The following is a 15195-nucleotide window of genomic DNA, read 5'->3' on the forward strand; positions in this document are numbered from 1 at the left end:
GTGAGATATGTCAATTAAAGGGTAATTAAACTCTCTCATCTTGTGAGATATATCAAATTGAAGGGCAGTCTCAAAGGCAAAATAATGTTTAAGTCCTTAGGAAATTTTACCCTCGAGTACTGGTAAAAGCTACTACTTTACCATAAGATAGTTAAGGAAGTGTCTCCTAATCATTTTTATTCTAGATATATTGCATATTTTGCATATTTTATGGCCCAAATTTGTATATGCATCACAATTCAACAAATAAAGAACAACTTTAATTTAAAAAGTACCTCAAGGCAATAAAAAAAAATCATTTTAATTTTTGATACATATTAAAACATCTTAGTCAGTTCCTCCTGACAGCATAACACAGACAAATACACAAGACCTCAAACATGCTTTAAAATGACATTCAGCAAAGTACTTAAAATTTAATAAATAGCAATAATTACACACAAATACATTTTTCATACTCAGTCATTAAACTACTAAAACAGACAGCTAAAGAATAAATAAACAGCAACTGACAATACAAAAATATGTTGGGTTCTGCAATTCACTCTACTTAAAAGGGGGGGATGATCCGAATGATTTCTTACTTTTCTTTTCTTCAAGAGTGTAGCATGATCCGCCCACCCCCCCACCCAGGAATAAAATATATTGAAAAAAATCACTCTTACAACAATAATGTATTTTTTAAATACAACAAATAAATATGAAACCAGCAAAGCAATTTCAAGTTGTAATAAAAATGCCTCCCCCTCCCCCGACCCCAGCCAAAAGCTATGGAAATATATAGTCACTGTGGTAGCAAATAATAGTATTTAAAGTGATAGTGCTTGTGCACTAAACTCATCTGAGACCTTGATATAATTTTAGTGCAAATCCCTAGGGTCCAATACAAGCGCAACCCTGTATCAGGGAAAGACATTACCAGTTGGAACTTATCTTGTACAATTTTTGTACATATTTTATAAAGTTCAAGATTTAATGCATAGTAGAATATCTTCATCCACTTAATTCTGTCCCTAAATAGAGATGAAAAAAGAAATGACTTGGGATTTTACCATTTGGTTTGTACCATGTTAGAGTATTAAAGTCAACATTAGAAAATCTATAAAAGAGTTTTGTTTTTGCATTCATTTATCTAACTCTGCCTAAATTTCACATCACTGTATTTTAAACATCAGAGAAAAATTTTTAGACAAAGTTTGTTTCCCTTTGACAAGTTCATATGATAATGAAATCCAGTAACAGACAAATGTTAAACGAAAACGCAGGTGAGTATAAGGGTTTCTTTTGTATATTAACAACCTTAACATCTAGTATATGAAGTTACAAGATGGTTGGTAAAAGCATAAATGTTTCAATTAAAATAAGGTATTATTAGTATAAACAAACCATTTAACATAAGATAGATAAAATGACAATCAAATGAGTTTCAGCAGCCACATTTCTACTGTGAACTACAGTATCAGGATGAAAACAATCAGAAACAAATGAAAGGACATTACTGAACAATATGAATATGTAATACATTTTTAGCTGCTAAAATAGTAAACTCTAAGTTCATAGAGTTACAAGTTGTTGATTTTAACCATGCAGGCTAACATATAATAATACGAAATCACCCTGCATTTTTTTTTCTTTTTAAACTAAAACTAGTTTAACTGTAAGTTACAAAATAATAAATGGATATTGCTCCAACTTGTATACAATCTCCCTTATGTGATTCGTACCTAACAAAGTAACAAAGCCTCATCATCACTTGTTTCATTTTTCAGTGTTACTTCTAAGCAAGTGTCTGGTATCTGGGCAGTGTGGACAATACCACAGCGCTCACAGGGGCCATCTCGATTACTTGGCCTTACTCCAGGGTTTGTTGCACTATATGGTTGTCTAAGCCCTTGTCCTTGATCTGAGGCAAGATCAAGAAGAGGTCTGGAGCAGTCATTCACATCAAAGTCTGAAGCTCCATCAGAAATTGGAATTAGCATTTCAACATCATCATCATCTTCTCTTCCGCTTACTCCATTATCAAGTTGTCTCAAAGGACTCTGGTTCTGACTTACGGAACTTGATCGTCCTAATGTAAAACGCACCCAACGTAGCCCCTGAGTCACGCGACTGAGTGCACTTGTAAGCTGGTGACGTGCTGGACTCACACTTGGGGGTTCCACACTTGTCACATCCCTTCCATTATCTGCATGACCACCTCGGGTACTCTGAGTTGATGAACTTGCACCTGCTCCTACTGTCGCTTCTACAGCCGTTGTGGGAGGGACTTTTTGTGGCAAAGGAGCTGCAACCCCACCAGATGCTCCTGCTGTATCTCTTCTCTCATTTTCTGTGTCTGTATCATCAGACTCCACGGAAAACAAACTTCTGTGAGAATGATTTCTCTCAGGTTCTCTATTGGTACTCTGACTAGGGACAACCTCATCTCCATCTGCTGAGACCAAAGCCAATGACCCAGAATGACGTGATCTTGCAAAATTAAAAATACGGTTCCAAATGTTGCTTGATCTGCCTGCCATAGGAAGCCTGACTGAAGTAAATCCAAGCTGAGATCGAACTGCTAGCCTCAGATTTTCCAAAACAGAAGCCTACAAAAATAAGAAAATATCTTAGGATAGTTAACAACAAGGTACTAAGATAAAAACATACCTCTATTAAGAATGTGTAGTGGTTAAAAATTCTGTTGCTCATTGCTGCTTGGGTCTAAGGTGTAAAAATTAAATTCTCTTACATATGTAGGTTCACTCTAATAAGAATCTAATCTACTCGTTGCTGTTTAAAATTTTGATATTCTACTTTATATATGCAACTTAAATACAATATTTAATGTCAGTTATAACAGACGTTTCAAAATCTCATAGTAATCCAATGCTAAAAGTGTACCAAAGCTAGAAAATAAAATTGATGCTTCTGTAACTAGGAATGTAGAAGAATCTCTACCATAATTGATGAAGTGACCAAAAGAAGTTTGTGCAAACCAGGGCTTTTATCCGTTATTTTTTTTTTTTTAATAGAACAAATTAGATTTAATTTACAAGGCTGAACTTATCCAAAACATGTGAAAACTGTATTTCACAGAGTTGGTTTTCAGGGATTTGCTGAATGAATGGATACTGAGGATTTAATTATACTGTCACAAATAAAGGAATTATATTTGTGATACAGCACAGAAAACAACAAGAAACAAGTTAACCTGTTTATATTATTACTCAGTGGTATCTAGACATTTAGATTTCTTCTCAATCTTTAAAATTTTATTTTCTAGAGTTTAGTATTAAGCATAAATTATCACATCATTATTCTTTGAAAACTGGTGAGCTATAATTAGTGTATATGAAGGGCTGCCCAACTGAAAGAAAAATCTATTCTGTTTTCTAGATGAACAAGTTTAGAGTTTATTTTTAAAAGTATATAGCATTATATAACATAAGTCTTTAAGCTCCATCTAGTGGTTATAAAAAGGAGTATTCAAACTTGAAACAGCTTTTATCAACTTGGCATTTAGTATTTAAAATATATATTTCCAGGAAACAATGGTAAATTAATATACTATCCTTCAAAGGATAATACAGTCTCCTTCTGCCAAAACTCACACCTCTTTCTTTTCCCCTCACAAAAGACAGACAGAAAATAAGGAAGATGTTCCCTCTTTGTGACTAGTATTGCATTTATTTATGATTTCCATATAGGTCTTTCCATAGTGTCATGAACATAATTTATGGAAAGTTAAGAAGCTACTATGGTAGGAATACTTGATAGGCTAGCTTTAGTAAAGCAGAAGTTGTTAATAAGATATTCAGATATCAGCACACATGGATTTGTTATACAGACAAGATTTTTCACCAATTAAGAAGTACCTAACTAAAAATTAAAAAACAACAAAAAAAGAAAAAGTGGTTCACATTTCTAATGAACTTTTCTGCAGTTATGCTCCTCAACAGTGAGCATGCAAGTTGTAAGGCTTTGTGTTGTGCACTATGCTATTATGTCCAGCAGTGAACAAAAGACTCCTCTCCTAAGGTCCTCTGTTGTGCTGCTAATTAGCCATCAACATCAACAATGCCTTCAATATACTTTAACGTGGACTTTAACATTCTGGTTTGTCATAGTGACGTGAAACTCTCTACTTAAAGTCTGCTTAATTAGGATTGCCAATCTAACATTAGATTTTATGAGGGGATCTCATGAATGTTCTAGGAATAATTTCATATACTTCTTCAGTTTATGAAGCAGAAAACATTCCTCAAAAGGCATTTCTATTTTGAGTGAGATGATGCATTACATCATTACTTATTTTTTCAAAAACTGCTATGAAAATTTGATAATTTATTACCAAAAGCTTCAAACTTGAGAGTTTAATCTCCTTAAATGAATGAAATCTAACTTACCACCCATAAACATATTTAATTTTAAAACGTTGAAGTAGAATTCTCCCACAAGGGTAAATATAACCTGAGAAACTGGGGTAGTGTGAGGTAATAAAGAATTTATCCTTACCCAAAGCCTCTGTCCTTGGCTTCTGGTATGTGATCTCTAAGTCCTTCCACTGTCTTGTCTGAAAGAAGCGTCTCTGCCTGGGGGCCTTGGACCAGCCAAACAGTGAAAGTGATTTAGTGTGAAAGCTCTGAGCTACATCAACAATGTGATGCAGGGTGAGGGCTTTGGGTCAATCAATGTCTGGATAAGACTAGAAATTGGGATTGGCCACATGTCAATCCTGCCTATGTGCTAGTGCACCAGTACAAACTCTGGACACCGAGGCCCGGGTGAGCTTTCCTGGTTGGTAACACTCCATGCATACTGTCACACATCTGTGTTGATAAGGTAATGCCCTCCTGTCTCTATGGGGAAAGGACAACTGGAAGGTCCAAGTTTGGTACCCTTCTGAACTTTGTCTTATGCATCTTTTCCCTTGGCTAATTTTAATCTGTATCCTCTCCCTGTAATAAACTAATTGCAAGTGAGTTGCTTTCAGTGAGTTTTTTGAGTCTTCCCAGTAAATTAACAAAACTGAAGGGGATTTGGGGAACTCCTTGAATCTGTGATTGGTGTCAGCAGTGAGGGCAGTCTTGTGCGGACTGTGTTCCCTCTAACTTTATGGGGTTTAGGGATGGTAGGTGGTAGAGAATGAAGTAGGTATATGAAATTAACCATGATCTGATACTTATCTAAAAACAAATTTCCCCATAGCAGGGCTGATAAACAGAAGCCACAACTTAGGTTTTTCCTACTTTGCACACAAAATTCCAAGCAGTGGAACTTCTGAATGATTTACCTAGCAAGTAACATATGGAAAAAATGTTTTGAAACTACAAATTCTCACTGAAGATTTCCTAAAAGATTCCAATAAGGTGACAAACTATAATCACGAATCACATTTACCAAAAAGGAAATGGTATTCTATTTTGAAAAGAATTATATTACTAGGAAAACAATGTTTACCAGTTTTAATTCTAACACTGGGAACAATTTTTATAAATGTTTCTGAATGAATTTACAATTTAAATGTATAAATCCTTATGCCTACAGTGAACAACAGCATTTTTAAGTACTACAAAAATTTTTTTTAATTGCTGAGAAATTTAAAGAATTCAGAAACATATAAGGAATTACTATATAAACAAAATGCTATAAATTGTTGAACACTATAAAATCCTGCTTGAAAATGTTTTTCCTGAGGGAGAAATGTTAACTTCATTTCAATTACTTTTACTTTTAACTGGTTAATGTAGCATGTTATATTACTAGCATATTAATTTTAGTGTTCATTCTTAAATCTTCTAGATGTTCAGGTCAAGTAAAAAATAATTTGCCAAGCTTATTACTTTTGAATTATAATGCACTAAACTATCCTAAACAGTAAAATGCTTAAGAATTGCACAACCAAATCAGTGGAATGAAAAATATACTTTTGTAGTTTGTAGTATTAAAATATAATGAAAACTATGACTTCAAATTTTCCATACATTTAAATCCTTGACTTGATTGCAAAAATTCTGACAGTGAAGGGTCTTTGCTTTATCATATATACAGGCACAGATTTCATTTTAAGAGGAAATGTAACAGAAATTACACATTGTAATATACCTGATTAGGTGAACAAACAGGGAAATCTTCAACTGGTGGAATTAAACCCTGAGCAATCAATTGTCCGTAAGAGGGAGGAGCTTCTCTTCTTAACAATTCTGCTTCCACTCTTGACAACTGTGTTTCAAATGATCTTTGAAAGTAAATGGAAATAAAAAGGATTAAAAAGGAGAGCAAAGAAAAAGAACAATTTTCTATTATCAGTAATTAAAACAATCTGAATCTTGGCATATTTGATCATTTTAAAGCTTAGTCATTTGACCAACATTTGCTGAATATATGTATTACCCCTGCACTGGGAATACAAAGCTGAAGCAGGCAGTCTCTCTTCATGGGGCTTTACACTAGTAAAAGCCTGGATCACTGAGTTTTACTGAATGAAAAGCCCTGTAAAAGGTAAAGGGAGAAATAACACAAAATTCTAAAACTCCAAAGAATACTGGGGAGGAGACGCTCTAGACTTTAGGTGATAGGATTTGAAAGCTCTCAGAAGACACTTTATTTATAAAGTCCAACACATTTATTCTGTAGATGAGAGTGGGATTAGTCACCAATGTACTTTCTAGAATAGCTGGCTCTTGAACTTGAGATCTTTTTTTTTGGGATGGAGTCTCGCTGTATTGCTCAGGCTGGAGCACAGTGGTTGGCAGCTCACTGCAACCTCCACCTCTGGGGTTCAAGCGATTCTCCTGCCTCAACCTCCTAACTGGGATTACAGGCATGTGCCAACACGTCCAGCTAATTTCTGTATTTTTGGTAGACACGGGGTTTCACCTTGTTGCCCTGGCTGGTCTCGAACTCTTGACCTCAGGTGATCTGCCCGCCTCAGCTTCCTCAAGTGCTGGGGTTACAGGTGTAAGCCACCGTGCCCAGCTAGGATCTCTGACTCTTCATTGTACTCTTTTGTTGCAATGTGGTGAAAAGTTTTCTGGTCATTTATACTCGCCCAAAGAAAAGGTGCAGTGGCCGGGCGTGGTGGCTCACGCCTGTAATCCCAACCCTTTGAGGGGCTGAGGCAGGTGGATCATGAGGTCAAGAGTTCGAGACTAGCCAGGCCAACATAGTAAAACCCCATCTCCACAAAAAATACAAAAAATTAGCCAGGTGTGGTGGCAGACAGCTGTAATTCCAGCTACTTGGGACGCTGTGGCAGGAGAATCGCTTGAACCCAAGAGGCAGAGGTTGCAGTGAGCCAAGATCGCTCCACTGCACTCCAGCCCGGGTGACAGAGCAAGATGCCATCTCAAAAAAAAACAAACAAAACACGCAAAAAAAGAAAATATGCAGTAATGATTATTACAATACTGTGCATCTGTGTGCCATCTATTATCTTAGCCATCTGTTACATAAAAAGTTCTTTGTTAAATCTATTACTTGTAACTCTCCTGGGACTGAAGGTCATTGTCTCTACAGTTTTCAGTATGATGCAGGATAAATGGGGACCTGTTTCTCGCAGGTCACATTTATCTTGCATCATACTGAAAACTACTCACTCTGAAGGTCACCCTTTAACAGTTAACCATTTCTTACTAAACCGAGAACTCTAAAGTGCTGCTCTCACAGAACTCTACAGCAGGACATTAGTCTTGTGTTCCAATCGTATCTCCTATTTCGTATCTGCATTTCATAAGCATCCTGGGCTCCAGATAAACTGAACCATATGCTTACTTTTTGAGCAATGCTGGCATTCTTATTTCTATATATTTTCCCAGGCTATTACTTTAACAACACCTTTTCCCCTATCATATTCTACTCATATATTGCAAGTGGCACCCCTCCAATTAAAGCCTTTCTACATCCCTCCCTCATCAGATTATTTTTGACTTTATACCATTTTGTTCTATACCTCTTTACAGCATTACACTTCTGTCATCTTACTCCATGCACCAACTCCTTCCTCCTAACTGCAAACTTCTTATAATACTATGCCTTATTCATTTCTCTATTTACCTGTATGCTTTAAACATAGTAGGTTCTTACATATCTGGAATTTTTGAATTAGGATTTATAAAAATACAGGTTAAAACACTAAAACTGAGAGCTTGAGCTTACAATATTCCTATAAAACAGATTAATCTGAAAACAGGAGCTGGTAAACAGATGGGCTTCTTCTCTTAACTCTAAATATTTAGTTTGTAAGACCTTTTGAGTCTTGGGCTTTTCTCATAATTTTAGATATCATCAACAATCTTTATCCATTTCTAAACTAATATAAAACAAAAATCCACTGCTAATCATTAAAGTACTTATTTCAAATATTTGGGCCTGCTTTTATTGTGGAGAGCAAAACCTCTATAGTTCTGTCTTGATACTGACCTTCGTTCAAACATTCTCAGAGAATAAAGCTTACAAGTACATCCCAATGCAATGACGAGTAACAGGCCACAGATGAGGCTCCCTATGACGGCAGCAGTGATGACTCTTGTAGGTACAATTACTGGGCAATTCTCTTCATCGCTGCCATCACCACAGTCATCTTGAGAATCACACACCCAACTTTCAAACACACAACGATTGTTTTTACAATGGAAATTTCCTGGCTGACAAAAAAAGCAGTTTTTTTCATCTGAGCCATTTGGGCAATGATTCTGGTAGTTGCAGCGATCAGAACGAGGATAACAGACACCGTTTCGGGAACATGGAAATTCTTCCTTCTGGCACATGGTACAGTTGATTTCATCCCTTCCATTTGGGCAATGCCAATACCCATCACATCGCTGCTGCTCAGTATAACACCCCCAGTTACCTCCACAGGGTATTTCCCATGGCAAACAGAACCCATCTACTTGGTAAGTAGCATTAAATCCCCTCGCAGCGTTCACTTTATCAGCACAAAAATGTACCCTTATCTGTCCGGAAGAAGAAACAACTGTAAGAGGTGCGTGAGAATCAAAAGCTGTCAACACACGCAAAAGCTTGTGTGGATTCTCCTCTAATCCATCATATATTTTGACATAATCACCATAACCAGTACCATCAAGTTTAAAGTCAGTGAAGCGTAAAATAACTTTACGATGATCACCAGTGTCTATTAACCAGGTGCAATTGCTTCCAGGAGGATAAAAGTCTGGGTAATTGGGAGAGGTAAAAGTACCATAAAAATATTTTAGCCATTGCCCACATGTTGGCACATCACAGTCTATCTCATCTCCTAGGTCAAGGCAGTCAATGTTCCCATCACATTTTAAAGATTCGGGGAGGCAAGTATAAACTTTGGTAAAACGAGATAAACACTGGAACTGGTTGTAAGCACAGGGTTGAAAAGCAGCAACAGTTGGAGGATTCGCTTCTTTGGCACAGATCTCTTCATCGGAGCTATCTCCACATTCATCCATGTTATTACATTTCCAGGCTTCTGGTATACACTTTCCATTACTACAACGAAACTGATCACAAGCACAGTTTGGTTCCTCAGATTTCCCTGTGAAAATGTGAGTAGACGGGAGATAGAAAGAAGAGACAAAAATGTAATCTTTAAAAGACACAAAACAGTAAGTGATATTTTTATAATAAACATTGATAAAGCCCAAGTGATAGTTTTAAACAATAGGTTGGGTTCTTTTTTATACATATATATATTTTATTGTTTATTGTTTTTAACTTTTGGGGCACATGTGCAGGATGTGCAGGCTTGTCACATAGGTAAACATCTGCCATGGTAGTTTGCTGCACCTATTAACCCATCACCTAGGTATTAAGCCTAGTATGCATTAGCTCTTTTTCCTAATGCTCTCCCTCCCACCCCGCCCTCCCTTGGCAGGCCACAGTAAATGTGGGGCCTGTGTCCATGTGTTCTTGTTGTTTAGCTCCTACTTGTAAGTGACAACATGTGGTGTTTGGTTTTCTGTTTCTGAGTTAGTTTGCTGAGGATAATGGCCTCTGGCTTCCATGTCCCTGCAAAGGACATGATCTCGTTTCTTCTTAGAGCTGCATACTATTCCATGGTGTATATGTAGCAACATTTTCTTTATCCAGCCTATCACTGATGGGCATTTGGGTTGATTCCATGTCTTTGCTACTGTGAATAGTGCTGCAATGAACATATGTGTGTATGTATCTTTAGAAACAGAATGATTTAACAGGTTGGATTCTAATGACAAATTAGTACTGGCACACTTACTTAACTGGCACACTTACTCAACAATTCAATTTGTTAAATGCTTATTATTATTCCATGAAGATCTTTGCATTTTGATCTAAAAGAAAGGACTAATTCTGAATTATTCACATTTGTATCATCTGGTCATGCTTTTTAGCCACAGCTTAAGAAAAGACATATGTCTTTTCTTCTGAGACTATAAACTATGAAGGTGAAATGTGTTATGTCTTTTCTTTGGAGGTATAAAAACAATGAAAATTATCACAAAAACACATTCCGAAGTAACTTTCTTTATATGAGTAAGCACTTGAGAGAGAAAAGGGTATTCTTAGAATAAATGTATTTAAGTTGTTTAAAAAGAAAATCAACCTTAGTGTATATGAAGTTAATCATTTTGTTAGAATTATACAAAACACCTTTTGGAGACTCAGCTTTAGGGCATCTGACTTTAGCTTCTAATCCTCAGTCTCAGCTGCTTTGAGGGCCTACTCCTAATTAAATAAACATTTTTTAGAAGACTAGCTCCAAAGTGACAGAGCAGTTACTATCATAAAATTCAGTTCAATATCTTTCTTTTGTAAAAACACACCTGAAAAATATGCCAGTCTGAAACCCTTTCTAGAGATGCTGTCATCTGAATGAAACCTGATCCAGATGTGGTCTTGTGAAGAAATATATGGAGGTGGAATTGTGGACCCACAAGCTCTGTAACTTTCAATATTCTTGTATGTCTCTATTGTCAACCAGTCCAAGCTGCACCTTCTGGACCCTTGAATATCAAAATCCTGAAAACTGGAAAAAAAAAAAAATCAGAAATGTCTATTAAAAAGGCAATTTTGAAAAAAAAATTTCTATTATAATGTAACAGAGGATATTATTATTATAAGTCTCCATATACTGACTGATTCTCAGCCATACAACCATATTGTTAGCAAATAATAACATTTGGGTTTTCCAGGCATACAACCATATCGTTAGGAAATAATAATATTACTTCTATGCTCCTAATATTTGTATTTCTTCCCCAGATTGTAGAAAACTACTTCTTCACAAGTAATGCCAGTTTCCAAAATAATGTTAAAAAAAAAAAAAGTGACACTGGCACCTTTTCTTTTTCTTCTGTGTGTGTGTGGGGGGGGGGGGGTTGGGAAAGACCACTTCTAATTCAGAACATCCTAAACTGTTCTGTATTCCAACCAGAATCATGTCTCCCCAATCTGATGAACTGAAGTAAACACAGAGACACTCAGCCTTCTCTTGGATTAATACTTGCTTAATGAAAAGTCCGCAGCAGACATTTTTAGGAGAGTAATTAGCACAAATCTGAGCACGGTAAAAGATTTAAAAAATGAACACATGAAAAATGTTTTCGGTGAAAAGTTTCTGAGTTTGGGAATATATTTTTACATAAATCAATTTATAGCCAAATAGTATCTTGTAGTTAATAAATTATGGGCATAATTTTTTTCCCTTTTTAATTGCATTTTAAGTTTTAGGGTACATTTGAAGAACATGCAAGATAGTTGCATAGGTACACACATGGCAATGTGATTTGCTGCCTTCCTCCCCTTCACCTATAGCTGGCATTTCTCCCCATGCTATCTCTCCCCAACTCCCCACCCCCCACTGTCCTTCCCCTATTTCCCCCTAACAGACCCCAGTGTGTAGTGCTCCCCTCCCTGTGTCCATGTGTTCTTATTGTTCAACACCCGCCTATGAGTGAGAACACGCGGTGTTTGATTTTCTGCTCTTGTGTCAGTTTGCTGAGAATGATGGTTTCCAGGTTCATCCATGTCCCTACAAATGACACAAACTCATCGTTTTTGATGGCTGCATAATATTCCATGGTGTATATGTGATGGGCATAAGTTTAAGCCAAAAACATCAAATAAAAGCATATAGAAAATTAGTCACTGGTTATGAAAAAAGAGAAACCAAAATATAGTTTTACAATAGCTGAACATGTCTCAACAAAAAGCGAAGATCTGATTTTATCTTACTGATTTTGCCTTAAACTAAGCAATAATAAAGTTAATTACCCAAGGATTATTATACCAGAATGTTTCTTCTTTAAGTATTCTGAATAACAAAATGCTGATACACAATTTGATTGTTTCCAGTTTTGCATTATTATGAACAATGCTTTAAAAACTCCTGGCTGGGTGCAGTGGCTCACGCTTGTAATCCCAGCACTTTGGGAGGCCAGGGCAGGTGGATCATGAGGTCAGGAGTTTGAGAACAGCCTGGGCAGTATGGTGAAACCCCATCTCTACTAAAAATACAAAAATTAGCTGGACATGATGGCTCGTGCCTGTAGTTCCAGCTACTCAGTAGGCTGAGGCAGGAGAATCACTTGAACCCGGGAGGCAGAGGTTGCAGTAGGCCAAGACTGCACCATTACACTCTAGCCTGGGAGAGCAAGACTCAGTCTCTTAAAAACAAACAAACAAACAAAAAAAACCACCTCCTTATATATATATATATATTTCACACACAAGAACAAGTATTTCTCTAGGACAAACCGTTCTAGAACTAGTATTCCTAGGTTAAAAGACATAATTCCTCTTTAAATCTGACAGACACTGGCAAAACATGTTTATACAAATTTACAATTCTACCAAGTATGTACCAAAGTACTGTACACCACACGTGTAGCAAAATGACATTCTATTTTAAAAAATGTTTTGCCAATTAGGTAGACAAAGGAGATTTATCACTGTTCTATTTTGCATGTCTTTATTTACTGAGATTGAAATACTTCTCCAATTTTCCAATTTACTGGTTATTTCTATTTCTTTTACTGTAAATTGCCTTGTTATATCCTTTATCCATTAATTTATGTTATGTAAGAACTCTACATATTATAAACATGAACTTATTTGGGGGCACGTCTGTTATGTAAAACATGTGCATATCCACCTACATCCACATTCTTTCTCTCCAAGAGTCAGTGTGGGCAGTCTTTTTCATTTTAGTCATTGGTGGGTGTGGAATGGCATCTCTCATTGTGGTTTATGTGCACTTCCCTGAAGACAAATTTGTTGAACATCTTTTCTGTGATTATTGGCCATTTTTATATCTTCTGTGAAGTATCTGTTCATGTCTTTTGCTCATTTAAAAAAAACTTAGTTATAAAAATCCTTTTTATATTCTTGACCGGGTATGGTGGCTAACGCCTGTAATCCCAGCAGTTTGGGAGGCTGAGGTGTGTGGATCACTTGAGGTCAGGAGTTCGAGATCAACATGGCCAACGTGGTGCAACCCCATCTCTACTGAAAACACAAAAATTAGCTAGGTGTGGTGGCGCACACTTGTAAACCCAGCTACTCCGGAGGCTTAGGCAGGAGAATTGCTTGAATCTGGGAGATGGAGGCTGCAATGAGCTGAGATGGCACCACTGCACTCCAGCTTGGGTGACAGAGCAAGACTCCGTCTCAAAAACAAAAATAAAATCCTTTTTATATACTGGATTCAAGTACTTTGTTAGATGTGTGTATTTCTAATATTTTCTTCCACTTATGGTGTGTCTTTTCATTGTCTTAATGGAAGCTTTTAATGAGAAGTTTTTAATTTTAGTTTTGATGAAGTCTGATTTACTATTTGTGCTATATGTTTAGTGTGTTTAGTGTCCTCTCTAAGATATCTTGCTGTTTCCAAAGATCTCCGAGATGTTCAACTATTTTTTAAGTATTTCAGAGTTTCAGTTTTTACATTTATGCCTGAGATTTATATGAAATAATTTTTGTATGTTTTCAAGTAGAAAATAAGATTTTCTTTTTTTTCTTACATTTATCTAGAACATAGAAGATACTAATTTTTGTTCTATCACACAGTTAAATTAGTCTAATGACCCTAAACTTATGGAGGTTTGGTTTTACATTTTGTTTAGAGTGAGTTCATTTCTGCTTTGCCCTTAGTCTTAGGGAGAATTCTTAGTTTAAGGACACTGTCTTTACTTGTAAAGTATGACACAGAGTTTCAATAAAAATCTCAAGGCATTTGTGAAGCCGTACACTTAGTCTCCCCTGTGATAGAAAGGATTCAAACTCTACATGCTGCCTCAGCTGTGGGGCACAGCAGCTGAAATCCTTGGACAGTCTTTTCAGCCTTCCCGCTGTTACTTTCCAGGGGGTTCCTTGGAGACTTCTTTAAGCACGTACAATTCATGCATCAGCTAAGGATTCGAGAATAATTTAAATGCAGTTACTTTCCAGCTTGTGGCTCTCTCCAGGAGTTACCTTATTAATTAAGTTCCAGTTACTGTTGCAGCCTCAACTGAATCCTGACACCTAAAACTGACAAGACTATGGTGATCTGCTTAAGTTCCAGTTATTCCATGCTACACAGGCTGGCAAGAATCTCACCAAGTGTGGTTCCTTCTTTCAGGGGTGGAATTCTCTCCAGTTTTTGCCAGTTTCTTATTACTCTCCAGTACCTTCAAATAGTTGGTTTTAGAATATTTTATCCAAACTTGGTAACTCTTGTTTATGGGAGGCCTAGTCCCATTCAAACTAGGGAATCTCTCAATAAACTTTTAGTTCACTAAACATTTAAGACTCATGAAGGCAAAGGCTGGGAGCAGTGGCTCACAACTGTAATCCCAGAACTTTGGGAGGCCGAGGCGTGTGGATCACCTGAGGTCAGAAATTCAAGACCCGTCTGGCTAACACGGTGAAACCCCATCTCTACTAAAAATACAAAAATTACCTGGGCATGGTTTTTAATTTTAGTCTTGATGAAGTCTAATTTATTATTTTTGCTTTATGTTAGTGCGTTTAGTGTTCTCTCTAAAATATCTTGGTATTTCCAAAGATCCCAAAGATGTTCAACTATTTTTCAAGTTATTTCAGAGTTTTAGTTTTTATCCACCTGTAATCCCAGATACTCAGGAGGCTGAGGCAGGAGAACTGCTTGAATCCGGGAGGTGGAGGTTGTAGTGAGCCAAGATGGCGCCACTGAACTCCATCCAGCCTGGGTGACAAAGCAAGACATAGGTCTTAAAAAAA

At 36.7% G+C, this 15195-nt stretch overlaps 1 protein-coding gene across 3 annotated transcripts in view; it reads right to left on the bottom strand.

Moving 5' to 3' along the window:
- Nucleotides 1-263: 263 nt before the first annotated feature.
- The window catches only part of LRP12 (LDL receptor related protein 12), a 98306-nt gene continuing 83374 nt past the window's right edge, over nt 264-15195 (bottom strand). For all 3 annotated transcript variants that reach the window (XM_017528979.2, XM_017528978.2, XM_017528977.2), the window contains 4 exons: nt 10779-10981; nt 8407-9511; nt 6091-6223; nt 264-2591 (listed from right to left, as the gene is read on the bottom strand). In XM_017528979.2, the coding sequence (XP_017384468.1) occupies nt 1725-2591; nt 6091-6223; nt 8407-9511; nt 10779-10981 (2308 nt within the window). In that variant the 3' untranslated portion in view covers nt 264-1724. The remainder of the gene's footprint in view (nt 2592-6090; nt 6224-8406; nt 9512-10778; nt 10982-15195) is intronic.

The sequence above is a fragment of the Cebus imitator genome, unplaced genomic scaffold (genome assembly GCF_001604975.1).
Source record: "Cebus imitator isolate Cc_AM_T3 unplaced genomic scaffold, Cebus_imitator-1.0 Scaffold56, whole genome shotgun sequence".
NCBI classification, from domain to species: Eukaryota; Metazoa; Chordata; class Mammalia; order Primates; family Cebidae; genus Cebus; species Cebus imitator.